Source organism: Falco biarmicus, chromosome 9 (assembly GCF_023638135.1).
Source record: "Falco biarmicus isolate bFalBia1 chromosome 9, bFalBia1.pri, whole genome shotgun sequence".
In the NCBI taxonomy this organism is placed as follows: Eukaryota; Metazoa; Chordata; class Aves; order Falconiformes; family Falconidae; genus Falco; species Falco biarmicus.
The window spans coordinates 9,204,792-9,223,739 of record NC_079296.1 but is presented as its reverse complement, the minus strand read 5'-3'; the positions used below and the strand labels follow the sequence as shown (position 1 = coordinate 9,223,739).

At 49.7% G+C, this 18,948-nt stretch overlaps 1 protein-coding gene across 1 annotated transcript in view; it reads left to right on the top strand.

The window, feature by feature from the left end:
- RGS3 (regulator of G protein signaling 3) overlaps positions 1–18,948 on the top strand; it is a 69,838-nt gene that overhangs the window by 17,328 nt on the left and 33,562 nt on the right. The window contains 3 exon segments of the mRNA XM_056352299.1: positions 261–344; positions 8,072–8,183; positions 13,530–13,570. Coding sequence (XP_056208274.1) covers positions 261–344; positions 8,072–8,183; positions 13,530–13,570 — 237 coding nt within the window.

Sequence of the window (18,948 nt, the reverse complement as noted above, 5' to 3'; positions counted from 1 at the left end):
TTTTTATAGATGGGTCTGACGTAGGTGTTAAGTGTAAGGCTTTCTTTTTATCGTGTAACTGGACTTTCTGTCCTTTTGAGCTCAGTGTGGGGTAGCTTCTCCCTAAATTAGTTACAGCTTGAAGTGAAGACAAAGTGGGTTTGGTGGGCGGAAAGTTATTCTGGCAAGCCACACTTCCAGTGGAAGGTTTGACTGTTTCTTTCTTTTTCTATTTTTTTTTCTTCCCCCCACCCCCCCACCCCCGCCGCCTTCAAATGTAGCCGCTAGATCTTTGCAACCCAGCCCGGACACTGCTTCTGTCAGAGGAGCTGCTTCTTCATGAGAGCAGAAGCAGGACTATACAGGTAAGGCTCTTCCCATGCTGTCAGAACTTTCTAAATGTGTTCTTCTGTGCTCTTATACAGTAGATTTAGAAGGGAAATGTTTTATTGTGCAGTACTGATAGTAATACAATATTGGGAAAAACTTGTAGTCAGTTTATCATGGGATGAACTAAATATCAGAGTTCTTCTCTGCTAAAAATCATCTTTTTTTCTTGTCTTCACGCTCACAAAGAAGAAACTGCGTGGCAAACGTCAGTCACAGCCCGGCAGCTGAGGCCACCGGCACAGTCAGAAAGAGGGACTTTAAGAATATTTTGTGCCAGGTTAGAGAACTAGACAGAGAACTTGTTACAGGGGCTTTTAGAAATTGAGTTCCTGAAACAGGTTACATGTCCAAACGCCTCTCCTTTTTCTTACTTCGGCTTCTTTTCTGCAATGTTATTGGAAGGCTGTTAAAAATCTGGGGAAACAACTAAGCTTTGGCTACATGCTGAACCTGTATGTGATGACTTTCAACATCCAAACTGGCTTCACTTGCATCCAACTGTACAGTCTGCAGAGCCCTGGAATCTGGGCCAGAGGAAACGGCAGCGGGAGAGCCTGCTCGTGCAGTGCTTTCTAGTGCTGGAGAGAACTGCCGTTTCTTTTGGGGCGTTTTCAGAGAATCTCGTGCTGTACAGAAGAATTTTGTTTTGAATTTAGTTGGAGTGAACAATGTGTCGTCTTCATAGAGTCATAAATGAATTTTTACTTGACTAATCTTGGTTTCTGGGTAACACCTTCTGGCTGGTCGACAGCAGAATCTCAGAGACATGTCATATCACTGGCCTGTGCAAAACAGTACAAGATTGTGTTAAATGACTACTCTCCCTTTTTGGCTTTCAATGTGTAATTCATCCCTTGCTTTGACTTGAATAACTTTTTTTTTTTTCCCCAAAGTACATGAAAAATTGCATGATCAATTAGGAAACTTGGCACTGGTTTGTAAATAAAACTCTTCCTCTGTCTGTCCTCCTGTTCTTTGCTGCTCAGGGTCTTCAAAGCACCTGCAAGAATGAAAATGAGTTAAAAACATGGCTGTGTAGCACAGCTGTGGTCGATGGCTTGGAAATATGGTGGCCAGCTTGAAGTCAGGATGCTTCTCCTGGGTGGTTTGGAGTTGCTTGCTTTCAGGTCAGACTCAGAGGTCTGTAGTAGTAGCCAAATGTGGGATAATGGTGAATCACTAATGCTATTTGCAGCCTGGGTAGAGCATGAGCGTGGATGGGGAGGTGTTCATGTTTAGGTGGTGGAGCGCCTCCACACACATTTGAAGGTGTGCTGCTCTGTCTCCAAATGGCCATATTGGCCATTTCAGAGACTCGGCCATGGACAGGATCAGAAGGAGGACGTCTCAGGGAAAGGACTCTTTTTTTTTTTTTTTTTTTTTTTTTTTTTTTTTGCTTACGATGCCCTACAGATGAGCGTGAGGCTGGAATGGTTGGAGCTGATGCCAGGAAAGGGCAGGATGCTGTACGCTGGCCAGGAATGTGAGACAGCGTTTGAGAACCATGGTGCCTTGAGGCTGTGATGTCTGTGTAAGCCTGGCAGAGGGGCAAGGCAAAAGGTTGTGACTAAGCATAGCGAAAAAACAGAAGCAATGAATGGGAACAAGCACGTGACAGTATCTGCTTTGAAGGCAGGAGTCTTTCCCTTGGTGTGAACCCAGGTGTGGTGCTGAGCCCCAAATTGCTGGAAGCTGACATTTTTAGGTAACGGCACTGGGACATCAGCCATGCCTCGGGGGAAGGGCTTTCTCATGTCTGTAGTGTGTCACAGGGTCACGTCAGGCTTTGCAGAGCTTCAAGGAATCAATGCAGGTCTCTCTGGAAAGCCAGAGAGTGCCCTTCCCCAGTGGAGCAAGGGTGTCTGCTTTGGTCCTGGTGGGCTGTGACATAAAAGAGCCTAAGCTTCTGAGGGTAGCGAGACCTAAAATGGCCTGGACACAATGGAGCTTCCCCTGGCACAGAAGGGCTCCGACTTCTCTTTTCGCTGGACTTGAGCTCACTCCCTCTCCAGCCTTCTCTGCTGCCTGAACAGAGGCTGTCTTGTTTCTGATCAGTCCTTTCTTCCATGTGGTTTTCCACTTTCCCACTGCTCTTCCCACCCAGCCTTTCTCAAACTGGACCACTGCCTCTGTGGTTTGCAGGACTGTCTTCTGCATGTTATTCTGCTTTGGCTAAGTGGCTTGAGAGAGGAGGGCCCATGTGCAGGGGCTGAAGATGGAGGTCCTGTTTCCTTCCCCCCCCCCCCCCCCCCATCTTTTCTTTTTCCTTCAGAACCCAGAATCCTTTCCCCTTGGCAGGTTCCACATCAGGCACTGCATCCTGATCGCTGAGCAAACTCTCTCGCATCTCCTGAAGGAGCCAACCTATCTCCCTGGAGGCTTGCCAGGATCTGTCCTTTCCCTGACCTTACCTCTGGGGCAATCCTTATTCAGGCCTTAATCACATCCTGTCTAGACTTTGTTGCAATTCCCACTTTTATGGTCTTCTGAAATCCCTCCAGCCTGTGGAGTGCCAGAGGAACCAGTGTGATCAGGCGATTGTGCACAAGGTGCTGAACATGGGCTTTGTCCTTGTCAGTCTGTCTCTAATGTACCTGGAGGCAACTTTCCAAGCCCTGTGGTACCTTCACAGCATGGGCTATGCTTACTCCCTTCTCCTCTCTCTTTTTCTGCCATCCCAGCAGGGCCTGCAGATCAGGATGATCCTTGCTTGAACTCTGAAAGCCCTCCAGCTCTGCCAGGAGTCTGGAGGACTTGGACTGGGGTGCCCAGGTTTTATTCTCTTTTCTCTACAGAGCAAGAGGCTTTTCTCTCTCATCCCAAGTGTTGCACTGCAAGTTCCTGGCACTCCTGACCTGGGACAGGGTTGCCAGCTCCTGTTTCAGTGGGTGACTGAGTTTGGCCAACACAGTGGCTTGACCAAAACCCTACTCTCTGGCATATATGTTTCAAGATATTGTTTTCAGCCTTTTTTAGATACTTTCATTTGCATGAGAATACCAGAAACCTGCACTTACCTCCTCCCTCCACCACACCAGTCCCACTTACTCTGTCCCTTCATCGCTGCCTCTTAATATCCTCATTTTTTACACCATTTCCCCATCTGCGTAGCCACTGCTTATGCTAGTGTTTGAGGGTAGATGTGTGACCCCTTGAGGTCTTCAGTGCATGTTCTCCCCTGATGTTCATGGTAGAAGAGCCTTTGATTCAGGTAAGCCAAGGTGAGGTTCAAGGTTGACAGCTAAAGCCCTCACCATGGATTGCCTTTTGGCCAGCGTGGTGGTGTATCTTCATCAAGGTCTAGCTGAGCCTATAAACTCCTTCCTGGGTGTATAAATTCCTTGCCAATAATCTTGGCAGAAAAGAATGTATGAGGTGGTAAAACAGGGTAAATGTATTGCGGGCTAAAAGACTGCTGAGAGATCTCGAAGAGCATGCATTTAATCTGGATACATGTAGAAGTAAAAATCCAGGAGCAAAGGAGCAGGTCATGCTTAGAGAGTTAGGGCTGCAGCATGCAAAGCAATGACTCAAAGACTTTAGTGTATCACTGAAGGGTGGTAAAGTTTCCCTGTCCTGGGAAGTTCATGCCCATCTCTGAAGTTCCATGCCGGTGTATGTGCACCTACCCCATCTGCAAAGCCTAGACTGCTTCTCTGTTTAGTCTGGGGCTCAGATGACTGAGATGCTAATGTATGATGCTGTGGCAAGTGGATTACTTTTAATCGTGTTCACCTATTGCTCTGGTCCCTGTGAAAACTGAGTAACTGCCCATGCAGAGCTGTAGCCAAGAAAGCTATGACTTTGAAGCATATGATCAGGGGAGCACTGAGTAGAAGTGACAGGGTGTTATCACCTTGTATGTGGGGAGCTGCATCATTCTTGGTTTGGTGAGTCCAACGGTGACGTCTGTGTCATAGAGGATGCTGAGAATTTTGATGGTCTCACAAGAGGGCTATAAGGATAAATCAAGATCTGAAAAAAATGAGGAAGATTAAGAAATCTTCATCCATTTAGCTCAACTGAATGAATGGGGGCATGTGAACTCTGCAAATACAACCCTCATACCGGTATCACTGCAGTTTCTCTTCTGGGGTGGCACCCAGTTCTTCTGGAGAAGAATCCAGTACTGGTAAATAGAAAATGTGTGTGGCTTGATCCTAGGGGTGGATACCTGTCTTAAGAGCTCCCTGACAAGGATTACAGGATTCCTTTGGTCATCTGCAGGCAGCGTTGTCTGGCCAGCCATACAGGTGAACATCACCATGTTCTCCGTTGGCAACTGAAAGCTCTGTCCTGAAAGACCTGCCTCTGCTCCACTCTGCTTCCTCAGCTTCCTCTGTTTTGCTAGGCATGGCTAAAAGACTATTGCTTAGAGAGAGAGAGAGGGCAGTGTCTCAGAACACATCTGCTAGCTCAGGCTTTTCCTGCCGAGCACTGGGACAAGCAGGCAGAGTTCGCACTGATCCATTTTGCCAGTGTCTCTGCTGATGTACTGCTGCAGTTGCAATGTGCAAACTCCTCCCTGCCGTAACTGAAGTGGTGGTGGCTCTCTCTGCGTAGATGAGCAGAAGAGGATGGGGTTAGGAAGAGAGTTAACTATTCTTAAGCTTGGATGTGAAGGTACTTTGTCTGCAAGGCTTAATTTCTGGGCACCTTTTCATGTTTTTGCTACCATATTTTGCTTTACAAGGTGTGGTTATCATTTCCTCCTTCCTGCAGTGGAGCTCTGTAGCAGTCCTGTTGATCTCCTGTTCTCATCTTGGGGACCAGTGCTTTCCACCTCCCCTCCTGGCTTTCATTTTCTCTTCTTTTCTTTTAGGAAACACTGTAAACGTGCCCCTTCCTCCTGTAACAATGCTTTGCCAGTTATAGTCTGTAGTCAGTCCAATCTATCAGCAGAAGAGGCTTTGCTGTTTGCCGTGGTGCAGAGCACACCCAGATGAACAGTGTCCAAGACATCGGTGTCAACCTCTACAAACATTTCCCATCCCACCCCCATCCCCATAAAATCTATTCACATCCTCCTAAAAGGTCTGTGTGACCACTGCCATGTGGCCTTGGTTACTCTAGTAATACCAGAGGTGTGCCTATCTCTGTTTTCAGAGGAGTCCTTTCATTGTGTCAGTTGTTTGATTTCTGATTTTGGGGTAGGAAATTAGTTCTGGGAAATATACAATATGCTTTGACTCTCTGAGAAGCAGCTCTGGTGGATTCTGTGTCTTGCCTGGATGAATTCAAGCACTGTGTTTCTTTTTTGTTTGCTCTTTCGCTTTTATGAGCCCTGTGATTTTTCATGGTAGATACCAGATCTGTTTGCAAAGCGCTGTTAGAGACATGTTACAGCTTGTTGGCGGTGTGATGGCAACCTTAGGCAGAGCTCCAGATTATTCACTACGGCTCTCCCCTCTTATACCTGCTGGCTGCTGCCTTAGGGTCATCCATGATTTGAATTTCCCGTGCTCAGCTCTGCAGGTGGGGTAGGTGCTCTGCTTCACAGAGCCAGTCCCACTCCCACCTCTGCAAGCAGGGTCTGCTGGAGCGCTTGTGGCAGGCTCTGGTTGTGCGGGTGGAAGGGACACCTTCATTTCTTCCCCCAGCAACTTGGAGGAGCAGAGGGGCCTCTATAAACCGTTTTGTGTGGAGCTGCTCTAAAATCAACTGTCTTCCTGGAAGCAGCATCTAATGGAGACGCTCCTACATAACCCACACTGCTGCGCTTTTACCTTCTCTACATCCTCAATTCAGTCAGTCCCATCTTCCCATAGAAGCACAATGTTACCTGTAAATACTTCTTGTATATTTCTGTGTCCATGATTCTTTATTTAAATCTGCTTGGGTTTGAGGTGTGGTATATTTTGTTTCCTGCTGATCCTTCTAATCTTTCTTCCACCCTTTAAACTTCTGTGTGTAGTAGGTCTTAATTTTTTATCTTCTATTTCCAGCATGACTGCTTGCTGATCATGCTTTTATCTCCTTGACTTTGAGTTACTATTCTCAAAATCCCTCATCTTCTTTGAGGCTAAGGGACTTGGGACATATCTGGTGCCATCCCAGAAAAGTTACCTTTTGGCCCAAGAGGGACATGGGGTAAAGTTTATAGTGCAGTTTGTACTTCGTTATTCCTTGTATTAATAATAAGGTCAGAAGTAATGAAGAGGGTGAACGTGGGTACTAAGCCAACAGTGTGTTGAGAGCAGAGGAAGGGATTTTCCAAATAATACAGAGAAAACCAGACACTCCCTAGTTTCATTGTCCATTAAAGCTATGCCACTAGCTTTGTGCTTATTAAGAATCCCACAAAAACGAATTTGCACAGGAAGGAGAAATCTTGTGGCAAGGGCTTGATTTTGGTTTTAAAGCCAGATGCTGCTGCGCTGATGTGGGACTCGCCACGATGCGATTAAACTGTTACCCAGCTTGGCATCCTCCTGACATGTGTCCATCAGCTGCTGGGCATGGAGACAAACTGTACTGGCAGTGTCCCTGTAAACAGTGACTCAGTCCCTGTCCAGAGCAAAGTCACCTTTCAAAGGGTGACTTGGTGGTGGCAGCAGTGCTAGCTCCTAATAAGCCCCTGGAATGCTGGGTTGATTTGTGCTTTTGCAAAAGGTTCCTAAAAGACCACAAAACCTTTGTTGCTGTTGCTCAGTGTTGCAAAGCAGCTTTCCTTTAGCTGTGGGAGGTTTTTGGGAGCATCCCAAGGAGGGTTAAAAGCAGCCATGTGCCCACATGCTGCATCCTGTGCTGAAAGCAGTGCATGGTTTGGCAGTCTGCAGAAGGTGTGGCATCCAGTATGCCCACTGGCGTATTGCAGCTGTTTCCTAGCATCTTCTGTGCTTTGCTGCATGCCCCCAGCTTCTGCTGGAGAGCAGGACAGGCTCAAAACTTGGCTTCTGGCATAGTGATTGCACCAAGCTGCTCAGCCCTGGTAGGCATCTGGGTCCAGGATCTCCAGTGCAGTGGAGAAGCTCACACACTAATCTGTACTGATTGAAGTAGAGACTTCAGGCAAGAGACAGAAGCAGCACAAAATATATCTTTTGAGTTGTGAGCACTTACCACTGCTCTGGAGTAGCTCCCAGCTTCTAGGATACTTGGGTCACTGCCCAGGCACAGAGTTGGGCAGACACTTGTTTCAGTGTTTGCTTTCCACCCGTCAGCGTGGTTTTAAGGTGTCAAGTTTGTTCCCTGCAACTGCTCTCACGGGTTCTGCTGTGAAAGCCAAACTGTTATTTTTCTCAAAGGGAGCACTGAGGAGAGTGAGAAGCTCCTTCATGAGTGTGTTCAGGGATATCGCATTTGCTTTTTGGGTTGCAGCTTCTACAGTGTGCTGGGATTAGTCGGCAACTTATTCCCTCCTCCTGCTCCTCTGATTTATAACTTATGTAAATGGGAAGTGACATGAGAGAGCAGAGAGGGTGTGTTTGTGTGGTGTTAAACTGTTGGGCAGGTTTATCCCTCTCGTTGTGGGACTCCACAAGCCTTGGTAGGCGGCTGCCAATAGGGGGGAGCTTCATCCAAAACTTGCTGGGAGCACCCCAAGGGGTGTAGCAGCAAGCAGCCCCTTTGGGAAGGAGTGCCTGGACTGCCTGTCATGACTGGTGTGTCTCCCCAGGGTGGAGGACTTTTCCAGGACGCTGTCTTGGTGCCAAGAGATTAATTCCTTATAGTTTCTTCTTTGCTGCTCTTGTGCTTCCAGGTGACCCTCTTTGTCTACTCCGACCTGCTGCTCTTCACCAAGGAGGACGAGCCTGGGCGCTGCAACGTGCTGAGGAACCCTCTTTACCTGCAGAGTGTCGAGCTGCAGGAGGGTGAGTGTCTGCAGCAGCACCTGGAGACATTTGGGGCATTTTCTGGGCTGCTAGCTATAAAGATTTCTGGCCAGCAGCAGGATAGCACCCCACTATCCCCATTGCTTCCAATATGTGACAGTACCATCCAACTGGTGCTGCCAGATCATCCTTCCTTGGGCTGCAGGGCCAGCATCACCCTTCCCATCCCTGCATTAACCCAGTCCCTGGGAGCTCTCTCTCCTGGGACACCTCAGGGGCACTCAGGTAGACTTTCCAGGGCATTTTGGGTGCATCTCTTGGGTATTTTGGGCTGGCATTCCCCAGGGTCTTGCTGTCCTGTGCTGTTCCCCTTGCTGGTGTTACACTGCCTACAGCAGGGGCTTGCCGAGGCTGAGAAAGGGAAGTGAAGTCTTGAGGTTTCCCCCATGGTGCCTCAACAGAGTTCAGAGGTTGTCTCCAAGGGAGTATGGCTAAGCCCCACTGACCTTTACTTTGTGACTTCTCCTTTCAGCTGCCCACAGTTTTCCCCTGCATTACCATTCCTCCCCTGTGCATGCCCCACTGGTGAGGAAAGAGCAAATCCTGGCTTTGGTAGGAGGCTGTGGACCATGCCCGTATGCTCTTCACCTTGGCTGGGCTCTCACATCCAGCTGAGGGCTCAGAGAGGGCTTCTAGGGCAGGGGGGGACTTGAAATCAGTTATTTGAAGTTGAAATGCTGGGGCTGTACAAAAGATGGCCTTTAGCTACTCAGGGTCAAAAGAGGAACAAGCAAATTGCTCTACCACATCCTATTTGCTATGGTAGAGCCACTTCTTGGCCCTGGGCCCAGTCCCACCTTGTTTCTTCTTTGGTGCAGTCACTTTTATGGTCTTGTTTTGTGTACGGTTGTCCGACTGCATCAGCGTGGGGCTGGTGGCCTGGCTCCAACTCAAGCCCAGGCAGCAGGTGTCACCGGCCTGGGACCTGGTACGGGAAACTGTAATTACATATAAGGAAAAACTTTTCTAGGGTGAGGTTGGTCAAATATTAAGTTGCCCAGAGAGGCTGTGGGATCTCCATCCCTGGAGATGTTCAGACTCAACAGCCCTGAGCACCCTGATCTGAGCGCTTTCAGCAGGGCCTTGGACTCCAGAGGCCATGAGAGCAGCCCCTTCCAACCCAAATTACTCTGTAACTATATGACTTGATGTCTTTATGCAGCCCCATGGCCCTGACTAAAAGGCATTAATCTAGATCTGGGCTGCATCTCCGAAGGGATGAGTTTCTAGATCAATTTTGTCACTTCCCATGACTTTCCCCAGCTGAGCTGTGAGCTCTGTGGATGACCTGTGTCTCTTCATGTGCACCATGTTGTAGTGAGCTTCAGTGCTGGGGGTCTGCAATGCTGTACTAGACACCATAGGCTGCCTGTCAGTTGTTATTTCCCATTTGCAACCATGAGTCTGGTCCCAGATTAATTCACTGACCTATTTGGTGGGGGCAGAAACACAGTGAGGGACATGGGGCACCATGCCATGAGCCATTTAGAAAAGCCATTGAAGCTTCCCTGGGGTTTGTTGAGTTTGTTCTCAGCGCTGCTTATTTCTAAGAAACGGACAAAAGAAATTGTTCCTTGTTGAAGTGCTTGTTGGTCAGCGTCTGCTCCTGGAGTGCGCGCGCGTGCCACTCCTGGCTGCTCTCAGAGGCTGTCTAGTAACCCTGCTCATGTTCACCTCCTTGAAGAAAACAGCTTCCCCGGCGCTGGTCCTGGCTCTGAGCATGAAGGTCAATTTGCAGCTCGGCACAGGAATGCACCTTCTAACCTCGGGCACAGCAGTTGGATTTCGTGAGCAGTTTTCTACCACTTATTTCCTCGTTGCCACAATAACTTGGCTGGATCACATCTGGAAGAGCTTAACAAGCCTCTGCAAAGGGGATGTTTCTCCCTGCAGTGCTGAACCGCCCCCCAGGCGTGGGGAATCCAGCTCAGTCTGTTTTCAGGCAGCTCACCCTCCTGGTTTGGGCAGGGCTGCTTCAAAGGCGGGTGGAACAAGCAAAAAAGATGTCAGTCCCTTTTGGCAGGGATTTTCTGTTGGTCTCCTAAATAACTGAATGGCACATTAATAGGAACAGGCGTATTGCTGAGTATAACAATTGAGACATCTCCGGTACACTGAAGACCATTGTGATGTTTCCTGTTTCTGCTGCTTGCTGCACTGTGCGAAACCAAATCAGTATAATCTGCTTTACAATGCTTTGTCTTCCTGCTTTAGAAGCTGAGCATGGCTGATGAGCACCACACCAGCCAATGTTTCCAGTGCGACAGGACTGGCTTCCTCACTAGATACTGTGGGAATTTCCACACGAAGGTCACTGCCTCACTGGGATCCTGGACCCCCTGGGTGGGTGCACTCAGCGTTGGGACAAAGAAGAGTGCTCCTGTTTTGCAGCTGGAATGAGGACACCCAGGCTGTGAGCCCCATCCCCAGCTGGGATCCTGCCAACAAGGACTTTCCATGTGCTGCTTTGCTGTCCGTGACATCTCTACCCGCCATATCTTGGAGCAAACAGCTCTGAGATAGCCAGAGGCCAAGAGTGTGATTTATGGGCCTCCTGCCCTGCCACAGATGCTCCCTGCTGCTCCAAGAATGCTGTGAAGCACCAAGGGCTTGCACCCAGCCACACCTGCCTGGGGACATGCACCATGGGCTGACAGGCTTGTCCCCTCTCAGCAGCCAGGTTTGGATGTAAACAACAGCCTTCGTCTCTCCCCACGCCCCCAGGGGCCCACAGCACCCTGCCCTGCGAGCTCCTCTTTGGGTGCTGAACACAGTCCTGGCCCTGCTGAGCAGATGCGAGAGGCTGGGGAACAGGGTACCAGCCCCTGCTGTGGGCATTGCCATGGTCCCCTGGACCGTGCAAAGACGGCTGTGGAAAGGAGCACGACCAGCTTCCCTTTTTTCCCACCTTTTTGACCCAATGCCTGGCACACGCCGCCCAAATCCTGCAAGCAGTGGGTGTTTTCCTTGGGTTGCGCAGGGCAGTGGGCAGAGCCAGGGGGGCACTGAATGCTGCTGCTGTGCTGGGAGCTGTGTAAGAGCCTGCCCCGTGCATCAACATGGATGTGTGGGACGAGGCTTAGCTGGAGAGGGGGGCATGTCCCCACAAAACTCACACCCTCCTCTTGTCTGTGCTGTGCACACACAGCAGCCCAGCCCTGGGGCAGGGACAGTTCACAGCTCAAGTTACTGTGAAAGCCAAGCCAGTCCCCGTCACCACACATCAGGAAGAAACTAAAATATCTTCAAGCGAATTTTTTGTTCTCCTCCTTAGTTCCTTTTAGCATTTCACTGAATTTGGCTGAGAGTATGTGCCGTTCTGCTGTCCAAAAAGGTGCAAATGTAGCACCACGTGGGGAACGGAGCTGCAGGTTAGCCCAGACGGCTGGCTGCTGCCTCCTCGGTGTGAGGTTGTGCTTCTCTCCTTGTCTCTTCATGGCCTCTGTGATCCACAGTGCAGGAGATGAACAGAGCACCTTGTGTGGCTTGTGGCTCCTGGGCACAGCAGCCTGCAGTGCTCCAGCCTGATCCTCTGGAGACTGGAAGAAGCCCCAGTGGAAGAAATCCTGGCAAACTTGGTTTGTGCTGAAATCTCCACTTGGGTCTGCTCGTCCTGGCTCTACCATCACTCTCCTGCCTCCCCTTGTGCCTCGCTGGAGATCGCCACTGGCTCAAGCCCAGCTGCTGGACTGGGCAGCCAGTCATCCGAGAGGTCGGCAGCAGTGCTCCTCGTGGTGCTGGGCTCCACAGCTGCTGTGGCATGGTGTTCTGGTGGCCCGGTAGTGATGTTCCAGCCCATATCTTGCGACGTGCATTAAAAGTGAAGCTGGCAGAGGAGGCAGCCCTGCAATCCCCCAAAGGGCAGCTGGAAGAGGCATCCAGGAAATGTCTCCAGGCCATTCACTTCTTCATGGGTTTCGCATAGCTCATGGAGTGACTCAAGAGGCATCTGAGTCCCTTGGTGGGTCACAGCTCTTAGCTTGACATTTGAGCTGCTGCTTGCGGCAGAAGAATTGCTTTCCTCTGGGGAACAGGGTGTTTCCACCACCGTACAGTGTCTGTTCCCATCGTTAGCGCAGCTCAGGCTGTTGAAATGAAGCAGAGCTTGTGCTGACACTGCTTGAATAGGATCTGCGGCAGTGCCCGGACTATGGATCTGATCTCATGGCAGAGATAACATCATTAAAAGGGTTATGAAAGCTGCAACCCGGTGGTGCTGCATGCTACCACGGGCAAAGCTGGTGCAGGGCATGCTGGTGTGAAGGAGCGAGCTGGCTCCGGGAGGTGGGATGTCCTGCTTCAGGGTTGAGGTGGCCCTGCCCTGTGAGAGTTTCATGTCCTCCCGTGAGGCTGATGTATGCCAGGAGCTGGCTTCCCTTGGGGCTGCAGACACTCGTGTCTTACCAGCAGGGATCAAAGGCCAGGGCACATGTTCAGGAATGCCTTTTTGTTGGGTATGGGGAAGGCTAGGCCTACGGAAACCAGCCTGGTGGAGCTGCAGCAGGATAGCTGGCAGCAAGATGAGACTGCTCCATGGTTTAGCAAGATGGGGATTGCAACGTTGGTCATTGCATTGCCTCCAGCACCATCTCCTTTCTCAAAGCTGTGGAAGTCCCTTGGGCAGGTTTCCTGGGCAATGCCATGCTGGTGGGAGCTTGGGGAGTTTGCCCTCAGCCTGATGGAGCAGGATGAGCTCTTCCTCCTGCCTCGTGTTGAAGCATTGACCTGGGATTCGTCTCCAAATCCTTGGAGAGGCACTGACCTCAACCGCTGGCACTAATGGAGGCTGGGACAGACAGCGCTAGCCAGAGCTACCACCAGCCTTGCCAAAGGCTTGGGTCGAGAAGCTGGGAATGAGCAAGGCTGTAGGAACAGGAGCTGCTCTGGTTAGTCGCCCTGGGAGCAAAGTGTCCACAGAGGTGAGATGGGAGAGACCCAACCCCGGTGTCCAGGATGGCAGTGTGGGCACTGCGGGGCCTCTGCAGCCCCCAGGAAGGGTTTGGACTGCATGTGCCACAGCAGGTTGAGCAGAAGAGCTAGCATGTGGCCTTTGAATGAAACAAACCTTTTTCCGAAAGGGAAAACCCAAAGGAGAATCCATGATAATCTGGTGATTCCATGCAAGATACCATGCGATGCAGCCTGCCCAGCGCATGGCCCCTGCAGATGCAGCATACATCACTCCCAGATCACAGCCTGGTACTGTAGGATGAGAACAATAAATATTCATTAAACGCTGTCTCTTAGCCAATTCCTCTGCCAGTGGCTCTGCTTGCAGAAATGCAATTGTAGCTTAATTTTGATCCTGTTTTTTCTTCTTTGTAGGTTCAGAAGATCGGAAATTCTGCATCCTTTACCTTGCAGAGGTGAGTGGTGCTGTTTTCCAAATTAACTTTCTAGTGGGGGCTGAACACGTACTAACAGCTCTGATTCTTTCTGCTGGGGCAAGGAGCACTGAATGGGCTGTTTTTAACTTCCTTTTTAATTAATTTGCCAGAGCTCTGGAAAGGAAACATAACAGCCCTAGCTAGAATATATTAGTAAGAAGCTACTAAAAAGGATCTGTGAACAGGGAGGCTGGGCGACACTGAGACAGGTTTGCTTTTTCCCTTCCCCCTGTGTGCAGCAGGTGGATCTTCCTCAGGGCATTTCACTTGTGTTTTACCTTGGGACTCTTTTTGCCCTGGGGCAGGTTTCCTTGCCAACTGTTTTGTCTTTATTTTTTAGGCAACTTGCTTTTCTTGTCTTCAAGCACCCAGGTTTGAAGCCCTCAAATAAAAGAAGGAAGCTCAATCTAAAAAACACATAAGCATAGCTCTGAAAATGTGTGTGGCTGGTACAGAGCTAGATGTTCTAAACAGAGCATTTAAAATCTTTTGGAATTACTTGGAATCACTCAGATATTGGCACAATTACAGTTGTGTCGTGAAGCAGCCGAGGAGACTGCGAAATTGGTTCACGGTGACTGGACCTAACTAATCATTGAATGCTGCGGCTTTTTTTTCCTTTTCAAGTGACTTTACTGTGTTCCTGGTTTCAAGGCCTTGTATTTTCAGAGGTGGAAATCTGGATCTGGGAAAGATCCCCAGGGCGCAGAGGAGAAAGGCAAACATTGCTCAGCAGCACCATGAAATAATAAGCTATTGTGAAAGTTGGATGAAAATGTTCAGAAAGAAGGTTGTTCACCTTGAGTGGCTGGGATTTGGGCCAAAGCATGACTTGCTGCATAACCACAGGCTGACAAGTTCTCTCTCCCGTTTCCCTCTTGTTCCTTCCTTGTCTCCTCTATTTCTTCCTCAGGGGCTTGCTCAGTGCTTGTGCCCTACCCAGCTAATCCTGTGCCATGACTCAGAAAGGTTGCGATGGGTGTTCATCAGCGACATCCCAACAGCAGCGGGATGAGGCACTCTGGCGTTTTCTCAAGCATTTGGAAAAATGCATTCAGAGCCTGACATTTAATTTAGAAGCTTTGGGCCATAAGTAGAAGTGACTAGTAGAAGTGAGTGCTGGCTGTGTTTCAAGACATCTTGAGAGGTGAAGGCTTGTCTTTGTCAAGATGTAATGAAGTGCTTAGCTTTCTTCTGAGGGTCTTAAACGGCTCTAACAGCTGTGGTGATGGGGATCTGTGACATCCATTCTGGTTGGAGTGTAGGAGTTGAATAGAAAATGTGAAACAATTGCTTTCCTACATGCACGCTCCCCCACAGAGGACAGCAGGTCTGGCATGGCCAGGCTCATGGAATTCTGCAAACCTTGTCTTGTTCCTCCTGTTTCACTGGGGCATTTTGGAGCAGGTTACAAGGGGAGTGGGAGCTTCCCAACCATCGGTGACCGGCAGGACTGCCACATGCTTGTACCCCAGGAGTGGCTGCTTCACCCTGCACTGTGCCAGCCCACACTTTCAGGTGACGTGGGGGCAGCCCCTGACTCAAAGGCAGCACCCTGCCGGGCAGGGTGTCCCCAGTGCCACTTCTTCCCTCCCAGACCCCACGGGGTTGCTTTGAGGCTAGTGGTCTGCGCCGAGCCGGGGAGATCAGGCTGATGTGAGGTCTGCCTGTGAGGAGGCGATTCTCCAGCTGCCTGGTTTGGCTGGGCCTTTGTGTAAGGAAAGGGAGAAGGTGGCTTTTTGTGTGCGCTGTGAGTACATAGCACAGGTAGAAACAGATAGAAGCTGGCATCAAGGTTAAGGGGACCGTGCACTTCCAGCAGTAAATCTCATCAGACTCTCCAGCAATGGGCAGTTTTTGTGCAAAAGTGGAAGCTGAGGCACAGAGAGGGGGACGTGCCTGTGAGTCAGCAGTGAGCCAGGGCAGGATGGTGTCCTCCTGACTTCCCCACGGCTGCTCTTCTGGGAAACAGTGATCTGCAGTCCTGAGAGCCACATGGAGTGGGCGACCAGGCTCGTGGTTAAAGCATAAGAACAGCAGCCTCTCACTTCTGCAGTGCCAGGGGTTGTGTGGCTCAATGGACTGTCCTCAGTGGAGGTGGACCTTAGGTGGGTGGAGACTGGCTCTTCTTAAATGATGGGATGCCATTGTGGGAACCAGCCTGGGAGCATCTAAGCATCCTCTTCCTGCAGGGAAGCTAAGAAGAGTCACCTTCAGGTCATCTCTCTTTTCTTCTTTGCATTCACTTTTCAGGAGCAAAACTTTAGTTACAGGGTTGCTGGGGTGTCACCAGGAGGTTTTAAGCCTTGGCGGCCCTGGGTGCCACGCTCCCAGCTGTGTGACCTCCTTTTGCCCTAGTGCAAGGCTCAGCCTCCTTCCCAACTGTGGGAACAAGACGGTTTCCCTTTGCAAGGACAGCTTCCCACGAGGGGGTGGCCCTGCTTGGGGCTGCGCTCAGGCTGCCGGGAGTTGGGGCGATGCTCAGGAGGGTATCCCTGGCAGAGTGCTGGTGCTGGCACAGTGTGACACCCCCGGGGTCGCAGTGATGTGGTGCAGCAGTGCCTCGTGCAGGGTCCTGCTGGCAGATGTGTCTGTCCCACTGCCCACCCCTGTGACTTCTTGTGGCAGCTAGAAGGCTTTGTGTAAGTCTGCATAAGGGAAGGATGTTTGTGTGGACATGGCTTTTTTGTCTCAGTCACTCTGAGAGGTCTCTCCCCACCCTGACGTGCTCCTGTCCTGCTGTTTGCAGCCGGTGCTCCATCCCTGGGCTGGCCAGCAGCACTTTACCCTGCTGGGAGCCTTTTGCTGGCTCAGCTCTGCCGGCTGGTCCTCTCTGGGGTGCAGGTGATGGGTCTGGGGGGTCTGGTGGTCGTCATTATCGGAGCTCTTCTGTCACCGTGATATGGGCAGACACGTCCCCGTTGTGCTGCCGTGACGAGGCCTGGGAGGCTGGTGGAAGCTCTCATACTGGTGTTTCTTACCCACAAATCATCTGCAATGAACAGTAATGCATTTACTGTTGCTGTGAGTTGAAAGGGAGCCCACGGGGCCAGACTGAGTTTGCGTTCACTGCAAGAAAAGCTCTTAACCAAGGCCTTGAGCTGCCATCTCCTGCTCCTTCTCATTAGAAGGTTTTGTGAGTAATGTTCTAACCCATAAGGTCACATTTTTGCATTTGCATCTGGCGTGATCCATAACACAAGTGTGCTTCGATGTCTGTGAGTTGCTTAATTTCTTTTAAACAAGACAGAAAATTCCAACCTTCAGGGAAACGGGAGTGTCATAAAAAAGCTACTGCTAGTCATCCTGTGTAATCACGTGTGAATAAATCACTCCACATGGTTTAAGTCCTGTGCATTCTGGTTATTTACAGTCAGATAGCAAACAGTAATCTTTATAGCCCGGTGTAGGTTACAGCAGAAGAGTGTTTATTTTACAGGCTCTTTGGCATGTGGATTGCAGTGCTTGGAGGTCCTGAGTGCAGGTGGCCCCAGTCCTGGGGGGGCATGTGGCCTCCTGGAAGGGCAGGGCTGAGTAGAGGTTGGTGTTGGAAAGAGTGCAGAAACAGAGGAAGGTTATTCACTCATCTGTCCATTCTTGGTGGTTTCGCTCTTGTGGTGGCCGTGGGGTACCTGTGATAGTCCCAACTCATAAGCAAGCCAAGATTTTGGAAGTGAAGGTGGTACCTTTGCACCTGAGGAGTACTATGTGTATCTGGAAGCTTGTCTAATTTTTCTGTTTGCCAGCTGGTATGTGAAAAAGTACTACCAATGCATGCAAACCCCGTCTAGTATATGTTTCATTTCAGTGTTTTAGATCCAAATGAAACAATTTAAAGTCAGTTGAACAGACCCTGCCTGTGAAAGCTTTGGGCTGATTCAGTGTGGGCTCACATTTCTGCACCCTAGAGAATTTGGAGTGTGGGTGTTTGGCCCTGTTTCTCCCCTGCTCACATGCCATTCCCTGCAGCGTCATACAACTCCTGTGATGACATGTGTAAAACCTGTCAGAAGAAAACAATTGCTGCGTGGTGGGAATCGATGGCCTCGCAGGGAGCCAGTCCAGAGATGTGATTGTGGTCCAGGGCTGTATTCACACCCTTCCCTGCTCCGGAAATATCCTACTGATAGGAAACTGCAGACCAGTGTTTTATTGCATTGTTAGAAGGTTTTGATTCCAACCCAACATATTCAGACCAAATTGACTTTAGATCAAATAGCTCGGTAAGTTTTTAATTTGAAAAGCACTGCAAAATTGATCTGTTTCGCTAGAAGTTTTCATCTGCAGGCACCGGAGTTTTTCTTGGGAAACTGCTTCAACAGAAAATCTTTCCAGTAGCAAATTCCTGGCCTGCTGTGATGGGCACACTTAACTACCCAAGCAAATTAATGCTGCAAATCTATGCTTGATCTTGATTTGCTTTGGAGATGAGCATCCTAACTCTTCGTGGGAGATCCTTTGGCCAAGTGTCAGAGAAATTACACTGTCCTCCCCTTGCCCCACCATCACCCTGTACCCTGGCCCTATGTGGACATGTCCCTGCACCCATAGGGTCCCACATGGGCACTGCTCCTATTTGCATCCTCAAGCTGTGTCCTGGCTGCTGGCAAGAGTATGCTTTGGAGAAATGTTCTTTAAACTGGACCACAGGCAATACTGTAGCTTGTGTAAATGTGTTTAACTCCAGGTTTCACTGGGGATGTTGTGGCTTGCTCCTTAGGAGAGTTAATTTCCCAGTGTTCTGTGTCCCTGCCAGGAGTGAGCCTTGCTAATTTAATGCCCTTAGGGATGTGTCATTGTGTGTTTCTTTTCCCAAAGGGAAAGAGCAGGGAGAACCGAGGTTACTGCCTCCACGCAGCAAATCTGAGTGCTGGAAAAGCAATTTACTGATGGTATGGGGGACTGTAAGGCTCAGGGACATGCTGTGACATGGCAGATATTGTACACCTGGGTAATTCTGAAGTCAGCTGTTCTGAACATGTCATCAGAAGAGTTCGAAAGGAGCTTTTTTTGTCCTGCCAAATCTAGAGGGCACTTAGGCAGATAGCTTGGTGATGGGGAAAAGGGCAAAAGGGTTGGCCAGGGGGTGACATCAAACCTACGCAACCGAGTGAGCAGCTACCACAAATTTGTTTAGTAAAGTACTTAAAAAGTAATTATTAATGAAGGAGAGATAAAGAGTACAGATGGAGCACAACCAGAGCAGACATCCTCACAGGCACTTAGCTTGATGTGACACAACACTTGGCCTGAAAACCTTGAGAGAGAGGAAGTTGCTGTGGTGCTTAAAAAATAGTTAAAAAGTCTTGTCTGAAACCTCAACATCGTGTTCTGTGAGTATTGCTCTGCCAGGGAGG